General features: G+C 63.1%; 2 protein-coding genes across 2 annotated transcripts; one reads left to right on the top strand and one right to left on the bottom strand.

The window, feature by feature from the left end:
• Positions 1-93: 93 nt before the first annotated feature.
• Positions 94-5,546, top strand: NEFH (neurofilament heavy). The gene is given in 5 exon segments (XM_027740882.2): positions 94-906; positions 2,235-2,300; positions 2,303-2,394; positions 3,046-3,170; positions 3,480-5,546. Coding segments are annotated over 5 exon segments (2,640 nt in total). The 5' UTR covers positions 94-113; the 3' UTR covers positions 5,044-5,546.
• A 790-nt stretch (positions 5,547-6,336) lies between these two features.
• THOC5 (THO complex 5) lies at positions 6,337-21,366 on the bottom strand. Its single transcript, XM_027740884.2, has 19 exons — positions 21,200-21,366; positions 20,290-20,433; positions 19,204-19,317; positions 18,593-18,690; positions 17,845-17,991; positions 15,560-15,674; positions 14,978-15,110; positions 13,949-14,026; positions 13,741-13,781; positions 12,398-12,497; positions 11,964-12,072; positions 10,749-10,850; positions 10,510-10,606; positions 9,955-10,069; positions 8,504-8,607; positions 7,749-7,836; positions 7,034-7,149; positions 6,675-6,865; positions 6,337-6,535 (listed from the first exon to the last, which is right to left on the bottom strand). Exons 1-19 carry the CDS (start codon positions 21,290-21,292, stop codon positions 6,472-6,474), a joined length of 2,049 nt encoding a protein of 682 aa, XP_027596685.2. The 5' UTR covers positions 21,293-21,366; the 3' UTR covers positions 6,337-6,471.
• Positions 21,367-22,532: the final 1,166 nt, after the last annotated feature.

Genomic DNA, 22,532 nt, shown 5'->3' with positions numbered 1-22,532 from the left:
GTGGCGGTGCCGGTGCCCTCCCCCGCTGCCGGTGGCGGGGGCGGAGCGGCCTCCCCGAGCCCTATAAAGCGGGGCGTCCGCGGCGGTGCCGCAGCGAGGGCGGGGGGGTCACCATGAGCCTGATGCTGGAGACGCTGCTGGGCCCCCCGGGGGGGCTCCGCAAGGAGCCGGGCCGCGTTCCCCGGGGCTCCGCCGCCTCCAGCGGCTTCTACTCGTGGCCGGCGCCGGTGCCGGGGCGGGCGCGGGGCGCGGGGGGCGGCGGCGGCAGCGCGGCCGCGTCCTCCACCGAGAGCCTGGACTCGCTGAACGGCGAACCGCGGGCGCGCAACGAGAAGGAGCTGCTGCAGGTGCTGAACGACCGCTTCGCCGGCTACATCGAGCGGGTGCGGGCGCTGGAGCAGCAGAACCGGGCGCTGGCGGCGGAGGCGGCGGCGCTGCGGCAGCAGCAGGCGGGGCGCTCGGCCATGGGCGAGCTGTACGCGCGGGAGCTGCGGGACATGCGGGGCACCGTCCTGCGCCTGGGAGCCGAGAAGGGGCAGCTGCGGCTGGAGCGGGCCCGCCTGGCCGAGGACGTGGCGGCGCTGCGGGGGCGGCTGGAGGACGAGGCCCGGCAGCGCGGGGAGCTGGAGGCGGCGGCGCGGGGGCTGGCGCAGCGCTCGGCGCAGGAGGAGCGGGCGCGGGCGCCGCTGGAGGAGCGGGCCCGGGCGCTGCGGGAGGAGGCGGAGATGCTGCGCAGGCAGCACCGCGCCGAGGTGGGAGCGCTGCTGCGGGGGGCGCGCCCGGAGCCCCCCGCCGAGCCCCCCGCCGCGCTGCGCCCCGGGGTGACGGCCGCGCTGCGGGACCTGCGCGCTCAGCTGGAGGGCACGGCCGCCCGCAGCACCCTGCAGGCAGAGGAGTGGTTCCGCGGTGAGTGCGCGGGGAGGGACCCTGATCCCCCCGGGGACGCCCCTCCCCGGGAGGGGGTCAGAGGAAGGGCGTGCCCGGGGGTGCGGGGACCACCCCTCTCATCCTCGTGTGCTGCGCTCCGGGAGGGGGTGAGGGTGACCATGCAGGGACCCTCCCATTTAAACTGCGCTCCAGGAGGGTTTTAGGGTGTCCCCACGTCGGGGGAGGGAAAAGGGACCCCTCCATTTACACTGTGCCTTGGGAGGGCGTTAGGGGACCCCCAGTCCAGGGGAGTGCAGAGACCCCCCCATATATACTCTATTCTAGGAGGGTGTTGGGGGACTGCAGGGAGATGCAGAGACCCCCCCTTTTATCCTGTGCTCCGGGAGGGCGTTAAGGTGCCCCCACCCTTATGGCGGGGAAGGGACCCCCCCAACTAAACTGTGCTTTGGGAGAGTATTAGGGGACCCCCACTCCAGGGGGAGGGCAGAAATCCCCCCTATATCCAGTGCTCTGGGGGGGCGTTAGGGTACCCTCACCCCTGCCCCCAGACCCCCTGTGCCTGTGGGTGCTGTGCCCCCCACTCCCGCCCCGCAGTCCCTTTCCAGGAGGGTGCCAGGATCACGCCACCCCGTAAGTTTTTGGGGTGCCCCCTCGATGCTGCAGGGTGTCCTGCTGGTCCCTGTCGGCTGGGGCGAGGCCGGGGGGAGTTTGCAGTGCGGGATGGGGGGGGGGGCGGTACCGCATCCCTAATGCGGATGGGGGGAAGGGCAGGGAGTGGCCCTTCCTGGGGGAGCTCAGCACCCCGAGCATCAGCACCCCCGAGCCTCAGCGCCCAGGGGCCGGGGCGGGTCCAGCACCGCGGACAGCGGCGGTTCAGCACCGCGGGCAGCGGCAGCGCGGACCGGGAGTAGCGGGTCCCGCGGGGCGGGGGCTGCCCCGGGAGCCGCAGGATCTGCGTCCCACCCTTCCTGTCCCCTTTTCCTGTCTCCCCCCTCCCCACCCCTCGGGGTGCCCGCAGGGCGCTGCGGCAAACCATCCCCCCTCCTCTGGGGTGCGGTGATGCGGTCGGTCGGGGGGGCTGTGGCGACGCCCAGGATGGCGAAAACACCCACCCAGCCGGTCGTGCCCGTCCTCCTCCACCCCCCCGCGCGAGGGAGGTGCCCTCCTTCGGGAGGGTCCTCCTTCACCTCCCAGGGCCAGGGCTGGGAAGGCAGCGAGCCCGGGGAGCCTGGGCCGGCTCTGCAGAGGACACCACGCGGGGATGTGTGGAATGGGGAGGATCTGAGGTTCCCCAAGAACTGCAGCCTCCTTCCCTGCCCCCCTCCATGCCCCCTTTCCCGTCGCAGTGAGGCTGGACAAGCTGTCCGAGGTGGCCAAGGTGAACACGGACGCCATGAGAGTGGCCCAGGAGGAGATCTGGAGGCCCTCAAAGGGACCCAGGAGTCACTGGAGAGGCAGAGGCAGGACTCGGAGGAGCGGCATCACGCAGATGTCCTGTCCTACCAGGTGACCTGGCACGGGGAGGGACCCTCTGGCTGCCAGGGCAGAGCAGAGCTGGTGTTCTGGCTTCAGAGACGGCCAGGAGCTCTGGCAAATGCTCAGGGCTGTGTCTGGGCCTTCCCCAGCCCCCAGGGATCAGGTTCCCAGAGCCTGAGGGGGTGTCCAGGCTGTCGTGTCCCTCGTGCACACGGTGTTGGTCACAAATGCCATGGAATTGTGTCCAAGGTTCAGGCCGTGTCCCATGTCCCAGCCCTGGGAAGCGAGGGCTGTGCTGGGTGGTGGCCTTGCACTGGAACACTGTCCCCAGCGTGCTGCCCCATCCCCATCCGCCTCAGGCTGGGATTTTGTGGTCACTGGACTTGCCCAAGTGGGCAAGTGGTGGAAACATTCCCACAGCTCGTCCTTGCTGGAGGGACTGCTGGGAGGAGGCTGGGGTCCCCCTGCCGGGTCCCCCAAGGGAACTGGACACCTGGAACAGCCCCTGGACGTGTCCCCTTCTCTGTGTGTCTGCGGGAGGAGGTGGCTGCAGACCCCTCTGTGAGGGCCCCTTGGTGCTGGAGACCAGGGGACAGTTTGGGGGTGCTCTGGGTCCCCCTGCTCCCGGGGACTGTCCCCACACAGCCCATCTCACACCCCCATTGCTCTGTCTGCCCCCAGGAAACCATCCAGCAGCTGGACAGCGAGCTGAGGAACACCAAGTGGGAGATGGCAGCTCAGCTCCGGGAATACCAGGATCTGCTCAACGTCAAAATGGCCCTGGACATCGAGATCGCTGCCTACAGGTACAGGGGGGCAGGGCGAGGGGGCGGCTCAGCCAGGGCTGCTCAAGGTCCCCCCCTTCACCCCTGGGCTCTTCTTGGTGAGGAGGAGACCATCCATCCCCTCAGACCGACATCCAGCTGTGTGATCCAGCCCTGGAGTGTGGAGGGAAGGGTGAGGGAACCTGCCCAGCCCAGGGTGTAGGGGCAGGAGAGTGATCCAGGACAGGGCAAGGAGGGAGATGGGGCTGCAGGACAGGGCTGGCAGCTCCTGGTCACGGGAGGGGATGAGAAGCCATCACTGACTGCCCTACTCTGGTCTCTTCCTGGCAGAAAGCTCTTGGAAGGGGAGGAATATCGGCTCGAGACTGGCATTGGGATGCTCTCCTACCCCGAGGTGGTCCCCAAGGCTCCCAGCATCACCACCAACATCAAGGTGAAGAGCGAGGAGAAGATCAAGGTGGTGGAAAAATCGGAGAAGGAGACGGTGATTGTGGAGGAGCAGACGGAGGAAATCCAGGTGACCGAGGAGGTCACGGAGGAGGAGGAGGCTGAGAAAGAGGCTGAAGAGGAGAAGGCTGAAGAGGAGGAAGAAGAAGAGGAGAAAGCTGAAGAGGGTGAAGAAGAGGCCAAGTCTCCCGCAAAAGAGGAGGCCAAGTCCCCAGAGAAACCTGAGTCCCCCTCAAAGGAGGAGGTCAAGTCCCCTGAAAAGCCCCCAACCCCCTCCAAGGAGGGGGCCAAGACCCCAGTTGTGAAGTCCCCAGAAAAACCTGCAACCCCCTCCAAGGAGGAGGCCAAGAGCCCTGCTGTCAAATCCCCTGAAAAGCCACCAACCCCCTCCAAGGAGGAGGCCAAGACCCCCACGGTGAAGTCCCCAGAGAAACCTGCACCCCCCTCAAAAGAGGGGGCCAAGACCCCAGCGGTGAAGTCCCCAGAGAAACCTGCACCCCCCTCAAAGGACGAGGCCAAGACCCCCGAGAAACCCTCAGCCCCCCCTAAGGAAGAGGCCAAGAGCCCGGCGGTGAAGTCCCCAGAGACACCCGCAGCTCCCTCAAAGGACGAAGCCAAACCCCCCTCTGTGAAGTCCCCAGAAAAAGCCCCAACCCCCTCAAAGGAGGAGGCCAAGAGCCCAGCTGTGAAGTCACCAGAGAAGGTCAAATCCCCTGGGAAGGAGGAGGCCAAGTCTCCACAGAAGGAGGAGGCCCCGGCCAAGGAGCCAACCCCTGCTCCGAAGGAGCCAAAAGCCCCCGCCAAGGAGGAGCAGCCCAAGGAGCAGCCCAAGGCTCCCTCCAAGGAGGAGGGAAAGAAGGAGGAAGCTCCCAAGAAGGACGTCCCGGCCAAGGCAGAGGAGAAACCCAAAGAGAAGGTGGCTGCTGTGCCAGAGCCTCCAGCCCCACAGGTGAAAGAGACCCCCAAGCCAGGCCCCAAACCCGCCGAAGAAGGAAAAGCTGAGAAGGAAACTCCACCAAAACCTCAGCAGGAGGTCGGCAAAGCGGCCGCCAAGGAGGCTGAGAAGCCAAAGGCTGAGGAGAAGGTGGAGGAGCCGAAGAAGGAAGTGGAGGAGCCAAAGAAGGAGAAGGCGGAGGAGCCCAAGAAAGTGGAGGAACCCAAGAAGGAGAAGGTGGAGGAGCCCAAGAAGAAGGTGGAGGAGCCCAAAAAGGCGGAGGAACTCAAGAAAAAGGTGGAAGAACCCAAGAAGGAGAAGGTGGAGGAGCCCAAGAAGGTGGAGGAGCCCAGGAAGGAGAAGGCAGAGGAACCCAAGAAAGCAGAGGAACCCAAAGCCCAAGCAAAACCCAAAGATGAGCCCAAAGCCAGCAAGGACCCCCCCAAGGCCGAGGCCCCCTCTGGCAAGGAGGGCACAGCCCCGGAGCCGGCCCCCAGCGCAGGGAAGAAGTGAGTGGAGAGTCCTGGGTGCCAATGGGCACTGCGGGCACGGGGGCTGCTCTGCCCCCCTCCCCGAGGGCCGGGCCCGGGGTGGGACCCCCAGGCTGGGCTTCCCCTTAGCAATAGGCCCTGTGAGAGCCGCAGGGTGGGCGACGCTTCCCTCGCAGAACGTGATCCCCACATTTAACACTTGAATTATAACCCAGGAGAAGGGGGGAGACCCCAGGGACACCCCCAGGGACACCCCTTCTCCTCTAAGTGCATTTATTCAATGTATGTGCAACGGATGGACGAGTGCAATGCAGAGCTGTAGCTGCTTGGGGGGGGCTGGCAGGGTCTGGGGGGAAGGACTGTCCCCTGGAGCAGCGGTGGGAGAGGCTGGGAGCTGCAGGAATGCTCCCAGGCACAGGCTGGGAGCTGCAGGAATTGCTCACAGACACACACGGGTGCACCAGGAACCTCAGCCCACTGATCTTTGCTTACTGTGCAATAACCAAATAAAAGTGCTTACGGAGACATGCTGGCTCTGCGGGTCTGTCCTGGGGGAGGGAGGGAAAGGAGCAGGAATGGGGGTGGGATCTGTCTTTCCAGAGGGAAAACACACCCCCCAGTGCAGGCACGAAGGACCCCCCATGTCCTGGGGATGGAAACAGGGCCAGCCCCCCCCACGCTTTCCAAAGGATTTCAGTGTGCTTTGTCCCTTCTCTTTTTAAAGCCTGGCTCCCAAGGGACCGGGGAAGCCTGGATTAACCCCAGGGCTGCAGCACTGCACCCAGGGCAGGGGCTGTGGGGCAGCAGTAGAGGGGCTGTCAGCCCTCCTGGGGGATAAATCTCTCCGTGGAGAGGGGGGCAGGAGGGACAACGCCCTCGGGAGCAGGGCTGGAGCCCCAGCTGTGCCAGCCTGGATGTGGGACAGGACCCACCCAGGGCGAGGAGGGGGCACAGCCCAACTCCTGGTGCCAACCAGGGTGAGCTGAGGGGCTGGGAAGGCCCAACATTCCTCCTGCCTCTCCCAGGAGCCTGCCCTGCTCCCCTCCAAGCCCCCCAGCTGCAGGGATGGGCCGGGTGGGCTGGAGCCAGCGCTGCCAAGGACAGGCTGGGGCTGCAGTGCGGGCTCCACAAAAGGGCTATTTTTAGCCATCTCAGCTCCAGCCACCTCAGCTCCCCGAGGTGGGGAGGGAGGGCAGGAGACAGGCACCATCCCAGGAAAAGCTGTCAGAGCCCGGGGATGGGACACAGGCCTTGCTGGAGCCCCCCCAGGCCTCCCCTGCCAGCCCTCCGCACACACGGGACACGCACACGCTTCTCCTTCGCTTCAGTTTAATCCCTTTGGCTACAAAACCAACCCCAAAATCTTGGAAAAGGAGCTAAACTGGCGGGATGGGGACACTCCTCCTGCAGAGGGGACGAGGCCCATCCCAGAGAGATGCCCAGGGGGGGCTCAGCGATGGCTGAAGAACCCCTGGGGGTAGTTGAACTTGAAGGGCTTCAGGCGCAGGGGACCCCTGGAAGGGGAGAAGAGGGATCAGGAACCCCCTGGTACCCGCTCCTGGGGCAGACCCACACAGGACAGGCTGCAGGGCTGGCACCAGGGCACAGCAGTGCCACCAAGGTCCCTGCAGCACCGTCCCCCAGGGCTCTCACCTGACCAGGCGCAGACACATCTTCTCCTGGGGGAATTCCTTGGGCCCCTCCACGCTGGGATCGTGGGGCTCCGTCTCCAGGTACACGTCCAGCACCATGCACAGGCGCTGCAGCTGGTTGGTGAGCAGCTGGTAGCCCGGTTTGGGCCCCCACAGCTCCTTGTAGTGCACGTTGACCTCGCTCTCCATGGCCTGGGAAACAGGGATGAGGTTGGCACAGGCCTGGATCTCTGCTCCGCACTCCCAGACCCCGCTGCTGCACCCCAGTGCCCACCCAGCAGCTCAGCCCAACACCTCCCCTGTTCTGGGCACGGAACTGCTGGGGACACCCCAAAACAGGGCCCCTCTGCCCCCCCTTACCCGAATGTTGTCGTCGTTGCTGCTGTTCCGCTCCCCCTTCCAGTTCAGGCACAGGCTGAAGACGGGCGGGAGGGTGGAATAGCCGGGATTCAGGACCACGGCGGCCTGGAGCTTGGCTGAGCAGGGAACAGGGGTCACCCCCAGGAAGGGAAAGGGGGAGGAACCCAAGGAGAAGGTGGAGGAACACAAGGAGAAGGAGGAGGAGCCCAAAAAGGTGAAGGAACCCAAGGAGAAGGTGAAGGAACCCAAGAGGGAGAAGGTGCAGGAGCCCAAAAAGGTGGAAGAGCCCCAGAAACAGAAGGTGGAGGAGCCCAAGGAGGAGAAAAAAGGTGGAGGAGCCCAAGGAGGAGAAGGTGAAGGAACCCAAGAGGAAGAAGGTGGAGGAGCCCAAGAAACAGAGGGTAGAGGAGCACGAAAAAGTGGAGGAGCCCAAGGAGAAGGAACCCAAGGAGAAGGTGAAGGAACCCAAGGAGAAGGTGGAGGAGCCCAAGAAGGTGAAGGAACCCCAAAGATGAGCCCAAAGCCAGTCAGGACCCCCCCGGGGCCAAAGACCCCTCCAAGGAGGGCACAGCCCAGGAGCTGCCCTGGGGCAGAGGGGATGCAGAGCCCCAGGGCCTCCCACCAGGGGCATTTCCCACACAGACCCCCAGCAGCCACCCTGAGGGTGTGTCTGGCATGGGAAGTGGGAATTCCCAGGGGCAGGAAAGGCTCTCACCCGTCCCCCTCTCGATCAGGGCCATGTAGTAGAGGTGAGTGTCCTCAGCCAGGCCGGCCTCGATCACGTCCTTGGTGTAGGGCAGCTCCTGGGGGCAGCCAAGGAGCAATGAGCTGGGGCCAGCTGGGAGCTGGGAGGGGCTGGAAAGGCCTGGGAGGGGGTTGGGAGGGGACTGGAAGGAGCTGGAAAGGGGCTGGAAAAGGGCTGGGAAGGGGTTGGAAAGGGATGGAAAGGCCTGGGAGGGGGCTGGAAGGAGCTGGAAAGGGGCTGGAAAAGGGTTGGGAAGGGGTTGGAAAGGGATGGAAAAGGGCTGGGAGGGAGTGGAAGAGGCTGGAAGGGGCTGGAAAGGGGCTGGGAGGGGCTGAGAGAGGGTTGGGAGGGGCTGGAAGGAGACTGGAAAGGGCCTGGGAGGGGGCAGGAAAGGGGCTGGAAAGGGGCTGGGAGGGGCTGGAAAGGAGCTGGAAAGGGGCTGGAAAGGGGCTGAGAGGGGGTGGAAGGGGGCTGGGAGGGGACTGGGAAGGGGCTGGGAGGGGACTGGGAAGGGGCTGCAAAGGGGCTGGGAGGGGGGGGGAGGGGGTGGGAGGGGCTGGGAAGGGACGGGGAGGGACTGGGGAGGGGAACGGGAAGGGACTGTGAGGGGACTGGGAAGGGGCTGGGAGGGGGGTTGGAAAAAGGCCTGGAAAAGGGGCTGGAAAGGGGCTGGAAAGAGGCTGGAAAGGGGCTGGAAGGGATCCAGCCCCACGTTTGGCACCTACAGCATAGGCCTCGAAGGGAAGGGCCGCCCACTTGACCAGGCGGGACACGACCTTGGTGGGAAAGAGCTGCTGGAACTCGCTGGACACCGGCACCACCCCGTGCTCTGGGGACAAGGACAGGGCCAGCTGAGCGGGGCAGTGCCGTGCACAGGCTCTGTCACCGTCCTGGCACTGCCCTGCAGGGGGGAGGCCCCAAACCAGGACCCAGGATTTTCTTACCCTGCACACCCCACCCAGGGCTCAGCAGGAGCAGTGGAGGCCTGGGCTGGGATCCCAATGGATCCAGTGATCAAAGTGGATACCTGGGCTGTGCTCCCACTGCATTCTTGGGTTGCGATCCCAGTGGATCACGTGATCCCCTTGGATCCCCAGGCCATGATCCCCAGGATGTGATCCCACTAGATCCCTGTGCTGGGACTCCCCTGGATCCCCGGGCTGAGATCCCCCTGGATCCTGTCATCCCATTGCACCCCCAGGCTGTGATCCCCCTGGATCCCATGATCCCCCTTGATCCCCGGGCCGAGATCCCCCTTTCCCAGGAGCCCCTTGTATCCCTGGGCTGTGATCCCCCTGGATCCCATGATCCCCCTGGATCCCGGGGCTGCACAACCCCTGACACATGTCATGTGCAGTTCCCCTCCCAGCACGGCCCAAATCCCTTCCCAGTGCTGGGATGGCCATTCCCAAGGGGGTGCTGGGCACTGGGAGGGGCACAGCCTCCCCCTGCCCCCCCAGCCCAGGGCAGCTCCCTCATCCCTGCTGCCCTCCTGGACACAGGGAACGACTGGGAATGCTAAAGGTGACACCAGGCAGCTCTGCCCTGCATGAGGACCCTGCCACTGCCCCCCTGTCCCCAGGGATGGGTGGGAATGCCAACAGGTCCCTGCCACTGCCCCCCTGTCCCCAGCGATGGGTGGGAATGCCAACAGGTCCCTGCCACTGCCCCCCTGTCCCCAGCGATGGGTGGGAATGCCAGCAGATCCCTGCCACTGCATTCCTGTCCGTAAGGATGGTTGTGGAGTCCAACAGGATCCTGCCACTGCACTCTTGTCCCCACAGATGGGTAGGAATGCCAGCAGGACCCTGCCCCTGCATCCCTGTCCTCAGGGATGGGTTGGAATTCCAGCAGGACCCTGCCACTGATCCCCTGTCCCCAGGGATGGGTTGGAATGCCAGCAGGTCCCTGCCACTGATCCCCTGTCCCCAGGGATGGGTTGGAATGCCAGCAGGTCCCTGCCACTGATCCCCTGTCCCCAGGGATGGGTGGGGAGTCCAGCAGGACCCTAAGGATGGGTCGGAATGCCAGCAGGACCCTGCCCCTGGATCTGTCCCTAAGGATGGGTGTGGAGCCCGGCAGGACCCTGCCACTGCACCTCTGTGCCCAGGGATGGGTGGTGACCCTGGCAGACCCCTGTCCCTGCCCCCCTGTGCCCAGGCAGGCTGGCACTCACCGAGGGAGGCAAACTGCTTGTGCAGGGCCAGGCGGGACTGCAGGCGGCTCCGCAGCAGCTTCACCGTCAGCTCCATGTGGCTGGCACTGAGGGAGTTGTCTGCAGTGACCGTGTGCTGTGGGCAGGAGGGGTGGCACTGTCACTGGCAGTGACTGTGTGCTGTGGGCAGGAGGGGTGGCACTGGCACTGGCAGTGACTGTGTGCTGTGGGCAGGAGGGGTGGCACTGGCACTGGCAGTGACTGTGTGCTGTGGGCAGGAGGGGTGGCACTGTCACTGGCAGTGACTGTGTGCTGTGGGCAGGAGGGGTGGCACTGGCACTGGCACCCCGCAGCCCAGGAGCCACCAGCTGGGTGTCCCTTACAGGGCTTAGACCATCCCCTCTGTGCCCCACACACAGACCCAGCCCAGCCCGTCCCAGCCATGGTGGGATCATGGGGTGGGGACCCCATCCCACCGTGGGTTGGGAGCAGCTCTGAGGGGACAGGACAGGACACGAGTGTCCCCAGAGCGTCCCCAAAGCTGCTGTGGGGGACAGGGGAGGGGGTGTGCCATGCCTGAGGCTGATCCTTGGGGAAGTGCAGGCCTCCCAGCTTCTGCACCCACACGTAGGGGTGCCCCAGCTCTGTCACGTAGTCGCTCAAGGTCACGATGCTGTGGGGACAACAAGGAAGGGTCATGTCACCCCCAGAGCATCCCCTCACCCTGTCCCACCCCTTCCAAAGCCTCCCTGAGAGGCCAGGGAGGGATGTGCCACGCTGGGAGTGGGGCACTCAGCCCAACCACCCCCACTCACCCCACTTTGTCAAACTGGAACTGGTTGGCCGGGTTGGGGGTTTTCCTCCCGTGGTCTCCTGGGTAGAGGCAGTTGAGGAGGGAGTCTGGGGACAGCAGGTCCCTGCAGGAGGAGAGGAGAGGAGAGGTCAGGCAAAAGCAGCCTGGGCTCCATGTCTCTCTGGGGTGGCCACTAAGAGGCCCCAAACCCAGAGAAAGGGATTATGAGCTCCAGGAGTTCAGGACCAGAAGGGCTTTCCCCGAATTCCTCTCCAAAAGATCTGTCTCCACCCTGGTTGGGAAGAAGATGGGAACCACAGGGTACCAACTTCCCAGGAGGCTGCTCCCTCCAGGGCAGTAAAACATGTCTGACTGTATTCCCAAGCCTGACCCAGCACAGTGGGCTGCAGGATTTGGGGTGTGGCTCAAGGCACAGCCTCCCTGGTTTGGGGTGACACAGCCAAGGGCAGCAGGAGGGAGGGAACGACCCGGACAGGAACTTGAGCTGCTGTCACAGAGGGTTTGGGGAGTCTACAGTGAAAAGAGCACCCCAAGGGGACAGGGAGGCTGCACATGGGATGGGCTGGGAGGCAACACCTGCTTCCAGGTGAGTCCAGACCGGCCTCTCCCATCTCCCTCTTCCTCAGGCACCTACTCCCGTCCCAGGGAGAGCCACAGGAGAGCTGGCAGCTTGTGGGAGCTCCCTGGGCAGGCTCCCAGAGCTGCCACTTCAGCTGTTCCTCACCCAAACCAGGCTCCAGAGGACTCTGGGGAGCACAGGGAGAGGAGCTGTGTGTCCAGAGCTTGTGACAAGGTGACCTGCAGAGCAGGCAGGGGAGGGAGCTGCCAGGTACAGCCTGGGGCAGGGAGGCTCTTCCCAGCTCCTGACAGCTCTGCCAAAGGTTCCCAAACTCCCTGATCCTGGCTTGTCATGGCAGAGGAAAAGGAGGAGGGTGCCCAGGCTATGCAGGGCTCCTGGATCCCACAGGGCAGAGGGATCCCTGCCCTATGAGATCCAGGCTGTGCAGGGCTCCTGGATCCCACGGGATCCCTGTCTCATGATCCCCAGGCTGTGCAGGGCTCCTGGATCCCACAGGATCCCTGCCCCATGATCCCCAGGCTGTGCAGGGCTCCTGGATCCCACAGGATCCCTGCCCCATGATCCCCAGGCTGTGCAGGGCTCCTGGATCCCACAGGCCCCCCGAGCCCCAGGTTGGAGCCCCCCAGCCCCCCTTACCCAGCGCTGATGGCCGTGGTCATCTCCATGGCCGTGGTGACCTTGGCCTTCACGGTCATGACGTTGAGGTTCATCAGGTAGTGGAAGGTGAGGTGCAGCACATTCTCATCTGGGCCAGAGCAGGGAGAGCATTGGTGGGACACCCCCCCCTCTGCTGGGACAGCCAGGGCAGAGGGGCAGTGTGGGAGCAACTGGACCCACTGGAACCCCGGCACAATCCCACCAGCACTTCCCAGGAGGTGTCTGCCAGGCCCAAGACCCCACGAGAAGAGGGAAGCTCCCAACTGGATGGAGGAGCTCCAGGGCAAGGTCACCCCCTGAGCTCGGGAAGGCAGAGCTGATGGACCACCATGGAAGGCTCAGGAAAACCCCTGCACACCCCCAGCTCTCCCTGAGGACCCCAGGGTGCTGCTGGGCTGTCCCTGAGCCCTCACCTTTGCACTTGAGGTCGATGGTGACGGACAGGGGGTGTCTCTTGAGCATCTCCTTGCGCTTGTCATCCAGCTGCACCCCCAGGGTGGGCCTGCGCCGCTTCTGGGGGAGGAACAGCTCTCAGAGCCTTCTCCTGCTCCTCCCCAGCCCAGGGACCCCCCCTTCCCACCCCGCTGCTCTTTCCTTCTCCTTCAGTCCCCCAAAATCCTGGTGCCACAGCCCCAGAGCTGCCCCGGGGAGGGAGGGCAGCAGGAAACCCTCGCCCAGCTCTGGTTCCTGTCGTTCCTTCAGCTCCCAGGACCATCCCCACCCCTGGGACACAGAGCCAAGGGCCTGCTGGCCCCAAGAGCTTCCCCACTGCAAGGGGCAGGTCCCAGAATCACAGAACTGTTCAGGTTGGGAAAGATCCTTCGGATCATCGAGTCCAACCCTTCCCCAGCACTGCCAAGGCCACCACTGACCCATGTCCCCAAGTGCCACATCCATAGGGATTTTAAATCCCCCTCAGGGATGGGGACTCCACCCCTGCCCTGGGCAGCTGTGCCAGGGCTGGACAACCCTTTCCAGGAAGAAATTTTCCCAATATCCAACCTGAGCCTCCCCTGGCACAGCTGGAGGCCGTTCCCTCTCCTCCTGTCCCTTGTTCCCTGGGAGCAGAGCCCGACCCCCCCCCTGGCTCCCCCCTCCTGTCAGGGACTTGCAGAGCCAGAAGGTCCCCCTGAGCCTCCTTTTCTCCAGGCTGAGCCCCCCCAGCTCCCTCAGCTGCTCCTGCTGCTCCAGCCCCTTCCCAGCTCCGTTCCCTTCCCTGCACACAAGACCCTTCCCTTTTCTCTTCCCCCCAGGAACAGCCCAATACACCCAGTGCTCTGCCACGTGGTGGGAGTGGAGGCCCAGACCCCCCTCAGGCTTTGATGTTGGGGGCAACCAGCACCTCCAGCCTCTCCCCAGCATCCAGCAGGAATTATCTGCAGGATGAGCACTTCCTCGAGGGAGTGCTGAACAACCCCTGGTGCAGAGAATGCTTTTGGCAGGGGATGGTCACAGATCCCTCCCTGTTGGACACCAGCTCCCTGCCCTCAGGCTATTTATACAAAGTGGAGCAGCTCCATCTGGGATGTGAGTGTGGTGGGACACACTGGAGCAGCTTTGCACCCCGGCTCTCCTGCATTTAGGACAGAAACTGGGAAATGGCACCTCCCTCCTGCTGAGAAACGTCTGGATTTAACACCAGTGCCCCTCCACACACACTCATGGCGTGCAGCACCAGCTCCCAGCCCCACCCAGGCCCAGCTCTCCCAGCAGGTCCCAGGATCCCGAGGCAGCAGGACCCAGAGCTGTCCCTCACCGTGGTCTGCTCCTCCTCCGCGTCCGAGTCGCTCTCGTCGTCTGCACAGAGAGAGGGGGGTGAGCAGGGACCAGCCAGGGCTCAGTTCTCCCCCCACCAGCCCCTTCTCCAAGGGATGCTCCCCCAGACATCCCTCTCCCAGCAAAAGCAGGGGCTCAGGAACTGCAGACATGCAGGAACATGTCCCCCAGTCAACCCCCAAACTCACCCTGCGAGTCCTCGGGGGGCTTGTACAGGGCCTTGGCCTCCTCCACACTCCCTTCGATGGCCACCACCAGCTTCTTGTCTGCAGGGGACACAGGAGGACTGGGCTAGGGATCACCCTTCTGCTGGGAAAGGCACCTAGCAGGGTAGCCCTGCCCCCAAAACTCCTGCTTCCTGCCAGGGAAATCTCCAAGAAAGGGTCAGTGAGAAGAGCAGTTGTCTGGAAGGTTCCGTGGGGTCACCACAGGGCTGGATGTCCTGGGCAGGATGGGGGCAGAGGAAGGAAAGTGCTGGGTGTTGAGGAGCTCTCCCTGGAAACCATGGAGGCCAAACCCTTATCAGGAGCCAGGAGGGACTGGGGTCTGGCTGGCACAAGCAGGGATGAGGAGCAGTGTCACCACGGCTGTGGATGCCTCTGAGCAGGGACCTGCTGTGGCCAAGTGCCACAGTGCCCTTCCATGTTCCCCTGCTCCCAGAGCAGCATCACAGCAGGTGACACCACATCCCTCTCCATCCACACAGCCCACTGGGATTCCTGACCCCTTCCACTGAATCCTTCCTAGCTCAGGAAGCTCCAGAAAGCCCCTCAACACACGAAGCTTCCCGAGAGGATGAAAGCTTCCAGATGATCTGTGGGAAAGGCCAGGGAAAAGCATCCCCTGCCCTGGAGTCCCCACCAACCACGGGTGGCACGAGGTGTCACCCCACGGGGTGACAGCTCTGGGGAGGCTGGGACAGCACTGAGCCAGCTCCCAGGCTGCAGGGACATCCCTGCCGACCTTGGGAAGGGGGGAAGGGGTGGGAAGTGAGCTTCCCAAGCAGTTCTCCCAGGCAGGCAGCTGAGCCAACAAGGTTTCAAATGCTGCTGCCTCACTGCTCTGGCCATGGGGCCACCCGGGCTCAGCACAATCCCACAGCACATGGGCTGCAAAGACTCCCCCAGAGCGGTGATTCCTGCAAGCAGGAGTGAAATCTGGCCCGTGGGGTGATCCCAAGCCCCTCTCCAAGGGCCGTGTTCCCCCTCTGTGCTCACCACAGGCCTGTCCGTAGGCGCTGGCTTGGACAAAGAGGACGTAGAGGGGCGGCGGGAGGTGCCGGGCGGTCTCGTACTGCTTGTGGGCCTGGTCGAAGGGCATGAACAGGTATTCCTGGACAGGCAGGGAGGCCTGGGAATGACAGGGACGGCCTTCAGCACTGGGAAGGGAGCAGCTCATCCTCCTCACCCCCTCCCGAGCCAGTGGGAGATGGAGCCAGCACTGGGTTAAACACCACGGGCACGGCGAGCCCCAGGGAAGGGCTGGCCTGGCCTCGGCTGGGAAAGCTTTGGAGCTGAAAATAACCCAGTTCCTCCTCCTGTTCTTCCCTCCCAGGGCAGCCTCAGGGGGCTGGAACAGCGTGGGACTCTCCAGGGGAAGGCCCATTTAGCGGCTCCTCTGGAATTGCCGCATAAACAAGGAGGCTCCGGAGGGGTCTCGGCACGAGGTGGAGCTGCCCCTCCCCCAGTGGGAATGAAACATCTCCAGATCCAAATCCAAAGCAGCCCAGGCACTGCCCTTGGGAGCACGACCTCAGCTCAGCCCCCAGGACCTTGTCCCCACCTGCAGAGCTCAGGTACCTGCATGATGCTGTTGAGCCGGGGCTGGAGGCTGCTCAGATATTCCTTCTTCACCTCAATCTCCTTCAGGATCTTCTCCTTGCTGGTCAGGCATTCCTTGTATTTCTCTGCCAGCCTGGGGGTGGGAATTCTGTTACTGCCACACGCCAGAGCAGCAAAACCTGCCAGGAGCCACCTGGGTGACAGGCCCCAGCTCTCACAGGTCACTGCAGGAGAGCTCAGACACGGGACAAACAACTTGCTCCTAATGCCAAGGGCAAGTGGAGGAAGGAAGGAACTGAGCAGAGATGGAAAACGAGCAAGGAAACGGAGGGGAAGCTCAGCCTCGTGCTCTGAGAAGGGGCAGCAAGTGGAGCTTTGCTCCCACACCAGCCACGACCCCACCGAGCTCCCAGAGAGGCTTTTCCCCTTCCTGTCATGTCCTGTGGTCAAGAACTAACACAGAAAGCCCAGGAAAATCAAAGCTCACCACGATGCTCCAAGCCCTGTGTTTAGGGAGAACACATTAAATCTCATTGCTGTTGACTGCAAGCCCTCTCCCAGCAGGAGCAGGGAAGCTGGGAATGGGAGTGAGCTGTTCAGGACAAGCCCCCTCCGACAGGGGACAGACCTGACACTGCAGGACTTGGAAACTGTTTCCAAGCAAAACTGTATTCGTGGGGGTCAACACACACCCCAACAGGCTCCTGCACAGGATTTGAGGCCCAGTTTTCCCACCCCTCCCCAAAACAGAGCTACTGAAATCCCTGCACTCCCTCCAGAGGCACCTTGCAGAGGATTCCAAAGCCAATCCAGCGCTCCATGGGGCTGCACAGCTCAAAGCACCAAGGTAAGGGATGGATGGATGTGAATGACCCCAACATGGGAATTACCCAAAGCACCACTGGCACCTGCTCCCGAGCAGCTGGACAGCCCACATCCCACCCCGGCAGTGGGAGGTGCACAATGGCATTCCCTGGATACCACGGGGTGAGGACTGGGAATTCCAAGGCATCTCAGCTATTTAACTGTGGGTCTCCACGAGGTTTGCAAGGATCATTTTAATCAGAACCCTCATAGGTCTCCAGCTGAACACTTCACTGTGTGTGGCTCAGGCAGAGCCAGCTGGGGGATCCCAGCTGTGCCCTCCAGTGGGAAAAGCAGCCAGGTTTGAGGGAAGGGTCTGGGAGAGGGGAAGCACGAGGGGCTGGAGTCACCCAGCACCCACCCAGCACCTCTGACTGCTCTGCTCTGCCGGGCTGCCCTCAGGCAGCACCGACCGGCACATTCCATGAAGGATCTTTCCAGAAGGCTGGCCCTGGACGCTGCCTGACTGCTCTCCAAACACAGGAGTGCTGGGTCATGTTTGCTTTTCTCACGGGGCAAGAGTCAGGGAGCAGCTGAGCCCCAGGACAGTGTGCCAGGGGGGATGTTTGGCAGCTCCACCCCTGGCACGAAACAGCAGCAGCTCCTTCAGCTCCTTGCAGACAGAACAGGGATCATCAGGACATGAAAGAAAACTCCCTGACCTGTGGAACAAGGATCACACCAAGCCCAGCTCCACACACAGGGAATCTCCCAGTCACACAATAAATGTGTCACTTGTTCCACACTGACTGAGCCAAGAGGATCAGGTGAAGGTGAAAACCTTCACCCTCTTTGTTTGCTCTCCCAGCAGCTCCAGGTGCCTGCCCAGATCCCTGGAGCAGGGACACTGAGCAGCTCCAGGCTGTGCCAAGCCAGGCTGGGCTCCTTTTGCTCCTTGCAGGGATCATCAGGCAGTGAAAGAAAACTCCCTGACCTATGGAAAAAGAATCCCACCAAGCCCAGCTCCACACACAGGGAATCCTGAGCCAAGGGCTCAGCCAAGCAATAGATGTGTCACTTGTTCCACACTGATCCAAGGGGGATGAACTTTCATCCTCCGTGTTTGCTCTCTCAGCACCTCTGGGTGTCTGCTCAGATCCCTGAATAGGCACGTCCAGAAGTTCTGGGTGCCTGCCCAGATCCCTGGAGGAGAGACAGGGAGCAGGGACATCCAGCAACTCTGGATGCCTGTCCAGAGTCCTGGAATAGGGACACCCATCAGCTCCAGATGTCTGTCCAGAGCCTGGAGCAGGGATAGGGAGCAGGGACACCCAGCAGTTCCAGGTGCCTGCCCAGATCCCTGGAGCAGGGACATGGACAGGGAGGAGGGACATGGACAGGGAGCAGGGACAGGGACATAGACATGGACAGGGAGCAGAGACAGGGATATGGACAGGGAGCAGGGACAGGGAGCAGGGACAGGGACACTGCTGACCCACCTCTTGCGCTGCTCCAGCTCCCAGTCGAGCCGGGCCAGGGTCTGCTGGTGGGGCTCTGCCAGGGTGATGGCAGGGCGGCTGATCTCAGGGGGGGCCTCTCTGTAGAACTCCTCCAGGCTCACCAGCTCGATCTCCTCGTGTTTGGACCTGCAGGGACAGGTGGATCAGGTCAGGGAAGGGTGGGAAGTGCTGCAGCACAGCCGGACTCAAGGTATCCCTCAGGAGAGTGTTCCACTGGTGCTTCCTGCCCCAAATTACCTCTCTATGTGAACCACCCCCATCAGTGAGCTGAACCTGCTTTCACCTCCACTGTCTGTGCCTAAAGGGGCTCCAAGAGAGCTGGAGAGGGACTGGGGACAAGGGATGGAGAGACAGGACAGGGGGAAATAGCTTCCCACTGCCAGAAGGATATTGGGAATGAATTCCTGGCTGTGAGGGTGGGGAGGCCCTGGCACAGGTTGCCCAGAGAAGCTGTGGCTGCCCCATCCCTGGAAGTGTCCAAAGCCAGGTTGGACGGGGCTTGGAGCAACCTGGGCTGGTGGGAGGTGTCCCATCCCATGGCAGGGGGTGGGACTGGATGGGCTTTGAGGTCCCTTCCCACCCAAACCATTCCAGGATTCCATGACACCTGGAACACCTGTCCTCCTCCCGCAGGGATCTCAGGCAACGTGGCAAGAGCTCCCAAACGCTGGAAGCCTCCACCCCATCCCAGACACTGCTGCTCCCTCTGCTCCCTGGCCAAACTCACTTGAACTCCAGGCACTTGGTGATCTCCTTCTGCAGGTGCATCACCTCGTAGAGCAGGTTCTGGAGCTGCAGGTGATACGCGTCCACCTTCTGCTTGGCCTGGAACACGGACACGGCCGGAGCAGGGATGGAGCTGTGCCTTCCAGGAGTCACCAACACCCTCCCCCTCACCACACCACCTTGGCACAGCTGCTTTTAGGCTAGGCAACGATCTTTTTGGGGGAAGAATGACATTTTTACGGACTGGGGAAGCAAAGACTGTGACATCGGGCTGATTTTTCTCCTCCTGGCAGGTTTCAAAGCCAAGGAACAGGACAAGCATACGGACTGAGTCCCCTCTCCAAGAACTCCAGAGCTTCCAGGGCAATCATACACCCCTTTATGCACCCGATGGGCCTTTCTGACCCCCCATTATGTTCAAAACAGAGGCAGACACCCGTCCTTCATGAACCATTACAATTACAGCTCCCCTGCACCCATCAGGAGTTTTCCAGGGTCGGATCTCTGGATAAACCACCAACCCAATCCCCTGGACCTGGCTGGTGTGTAACTCCTCACAGAGCAGAGAGAGCCCCACCTCCCCCTAAATCCCAGCCTGGATGCCCCCTTTACCTCGTGGGTCTGGTCCCTGCCTTTCTTGAGGCGGATGTGGGCCAGGCGGTTGAGCTTCTTCAGGGTCATGAAGTGGACGCAGCTCTGGACGCGCCGCTCGTCGATCTCCGAGGCCTGGGGGGTGGGAAGGGGGGCTGGGATCAGCAGGGATGGCTGGAACCAGGGAGACCCTTCACTCAGGGAATTCCTGCGGGTCCCGGCACAAAACGGGCTCCACACTTTGCCGAGGAGTCACGTTTGTGTCACTGGGGCTCCCCAGGGAGGCTCCTGCTGTCGGATCACAGGGACCCGCTGGAAAGAACTGGGAGGGGGGCCCAGGCTCCTCAGAAATCACTCCAGGGAGTTTTCACAGTGGTAGGAACAGGGGTAGTTGAGCCTCAAGCACTCAGGTGTCCCAGGAGCCTGGGATAAGGGAGGCTGTTCCATTCCCAGGGCTCAATCCCTGCCCCAGGAGTCTGGGATAAGGGAGGCTGTTCCATTCCCAGGGCTCAATCCCTGCCCCAGGAGTCTGGGATAAGGGAGGCTGTTCCATTCCCAGGGCTCAATCCGTGTCCCAGGAGTCTGGGATAAGGGAGGCTGTTCCATTCCCAGGGCTCAATCCGTGTCCCAGGAGTCCAAAACAAGGGAGGCTGTTCCCATTTACAGGAGTTCAATCCTGACACGGTAGCCCAGGACATGGGAAGCTCTTCCATCTTCGGGGCTCAATCCCTGCTCCAGGAGTCTGGGACAAGAGAGGTTGTTCCTTTTCCAGGGCTCAATCCCTGCCCTAGGAGGCCATTTCCAGGGGCTCAATCCCTGTCCCAGCAGACTGGAACAAGGGAGGCTGTTCCCACTTCCCCGATCCAGCAGCCTGGGACAAGAGAAGCTCTTTCCATTTCCAGGGCTCCATCCCTGTCCCAGGAGCCCAAGACAAGGGAGGCTGTTCCATTTCCAAGGCTCAATCCCTGCCCCAGGAATATGGGAAGCTGCTGCCTTTCCCTGACTCTCCCCAGGAGACATCACAGCTCCTGCTCCCATTCCTCTGGGATTAATGGGAAAACACCAAAGGACAGACCCACTCCACCACATGCCAAGGCCTCTCCTTACGTTTTCCTTGATCCCCCGGCTCTTCAGCTCCTGGATCTCTGCCATGAGCCTCTGGAGCTCCTGGCAGGTCTCCCTGTAGAGCTCGTAGTCCTTGATGGGGTCCCGCAGATCCACCTCGCTCTCCTCACTGTAGTACCTGACATCCTGCAGAAACAAACACCACAGTCCATGGCTCATTCCTCCCACTGGGAAGGGCTCTGGGAGACACAGCCCCTGGATCTGCCTGTGAATCCCATGGCTTTACACATGGAGAGGACTCAGGAATTCACAGTGGGAGTTTCAGAGGCTCTGGGGAACAGTCTCACAAATCCAAAATGGTTTGGTTGGGAGGGACCTTAAAGATCATCACATTCCACGGGCAGGGACACCTTCCACTAGTCCAGGTTGCTCCAACCTGGCCTTGGACACTTCCAGGGATCCAGGGGCAGCCACAGCTTTTCTGGGCAACCTGTGCCAGGGCCTCCCCACCCTCCAGGGAAGGATTCCTTCCCAGTATCCCATCTAATCCTGCCCTCTGGCAGTGGGAAGCCATTCCCTGTGTCCTGTCCCTCCATCCCATGTCCCAAGTCTCTCTCCAGCTCTCCTGGAGCCCCTTTAGGGCCTGGAAGGAGCTCCAGGGTGTCCATGGAGCCTTCTCTTCTCCAGGTGTTCTCATGGACCTGGTGTGGGAATAGATCTTAAAGCTCATTCCATCCCACCCCCTGCCATGGGCAGGGACACCTCCCACCAGCCCAGGTTGCTCCAAGCCCCGTCCAACCTGGCCTGGGACACTTCCAAGGATCCAGGGGCAGCCACAGCTGCTCTGGAAAACCCATTTTCCCTCAGGGAAACAGGAGGCCAGCCTGGAGCAGGAGTGGAAAGATCCCTGATCCCTGTGCAGGCAGGTCCCTGTTCCCTGTGCATTCCATACCTGGTCGGTGTCTCCCTTGCCCCGTTTCCCCTCCGGTGGCACATCCGAGCGGATCACCTTGGGCTTCCTCTTCTTGCTGGACTCCGAGGACATGGTGGGGGCAGCAGGGCTGGGGAGGGGCACGGGGGGGGGGTCCGTGGGGGCACAAACCACCTGGGATCAGGGCTGTCCCGGAATCCCTCCCCCAGCCTGTCCCGGGCTCTGCAGGATCCTGGGGCAGCCCCTGCGCCTCCCGCCCCCTCCCAGGATTTCTCCCACCAGCTTCTCCCAGCCCCAGCAGCACAGAGGGTCTGGGGTCTCTGCTCCACCGCAGCCCCCCCACCCAGACCAGGACCCTCCACCCCCACTGATCCCCCCAGACCCCAACAACCAGACACAGGGTCTCCAGAGCCTCCCCCCAGACCCTCAGCGCTGTGGGACTGGGGGTCTCTGCTCCTCTGAGCCCTCCAGACCCCCAGCACATCAGGCCCTGGGGCTCAACCCCTTTGGAGCCCCCAGACCCAGCACAAAGGGCCCAGGGGCTGCGCTTCACCTAAGCACCCAGACTGCCGACCCTCCTCTTCTCTAGAGCCCTCCCAGACCCCCAGGCAAGGAACCCACCCCTCATCCAGAGCCCCCCAGACCACCGTGCACCAAACGCAGGGGCTCCTGCTTCACCAGAGCCCCCCCCAGACCCGGGACCCTCCCCTACTCCAAGCCCCCCGAGCCCCTCCACTCCTCCAGAGCCCCCAGAGCACATCGGATCCGGGGTCTCTGTTCCTCCAACCCAGCCCAGACCCCCGGATCAGGACCCTCCACCCCTCCGGAGCCCCGCAGGCCCCAGAACAGCGATCCCGGGGCTCCCCTACCCCGAAACCCAGCACGGCGGGCCCGGACCCTCCGCCGCTCCCCAAACGCCTCCACCCGGAACCCTTCCCTTCTACTGAGCCCCCCCCAGACCTGCAGAACCCCAGACCTGGGACCCTCCGCTCCCACTGAGCCCCCCCCAGACCCCCAGCACACCGGACTCGGCACCCTCCACTCCTGAGCCTCCCCAGACCTCCAAACCGGGACTCTCCGCTCCCCCTGAGCCCCCCCAGCCCCCCAGCACACCGGACCCGCGACCCTTCACTCCCCCTGACCCTCCAGAGCCCAGCACATCAATCCCGGGACCCTGGGCCCCTCCGGAGCTGCCCAGAAACCCAGCACGGGGCCTCCCCTCCCCCTGAGCCCCCCCCGAACACCGATCCCGGACCCTCCGCCCCTCCGAGCCGCCCCCCGACCACCAACCCCGGGACCCTCCGCTCCCCGAAGCCCTCCTCACACCCCTGCACACCGACCCCGGCTCCCTGTC

The sequence above is a fragment of the Pipra filicauda genome, unplaced genomic scaffold, assembly GCF_003945595.2.
Source record: "Pipra filicauda isolate LSUMZ 115617 unplaced genomic scaffold, ASM394559v2 scaffold520_size808073_pilon, whole genome shotgun sequence".
Taxonomy (NCBI): domain Eukaryota; kingdom Metazoa; phylum Chordata; class Aves; order Passeriformes; family Pipridae; genus Pipra; species Pipra filicauda.
This window is presented reverse-complemented; position numbering and strand designations above follow the sequence as displayed.

Excerpts from the sequence above, each read along its gene's own strand:
- THOC5 (XM_027740884.2), bottom strand. The coding sequence starts at position 21,292 with ATGTCCTCGGAGTCCAGCAAGAAGAGGAAGCCCAAGGTGATCCGCTCG. Across the intron at positions 17,992-18,592 it reads ACCAAGTGCCTGGAGTTCAA|GTCCAAACACGAGGAGATCG; the intron begins GTGAGTTTGGCC and ends CTGTCCCTGCAG. Across the intron at positions 7,150-7,748 it reads CCTGATCGAGAGGGGGACGG|CCAAGCTCCAGGCCGCCGTG; the intron begins GTGAGAGCCTTT and ends TTCCCTGCTCAG.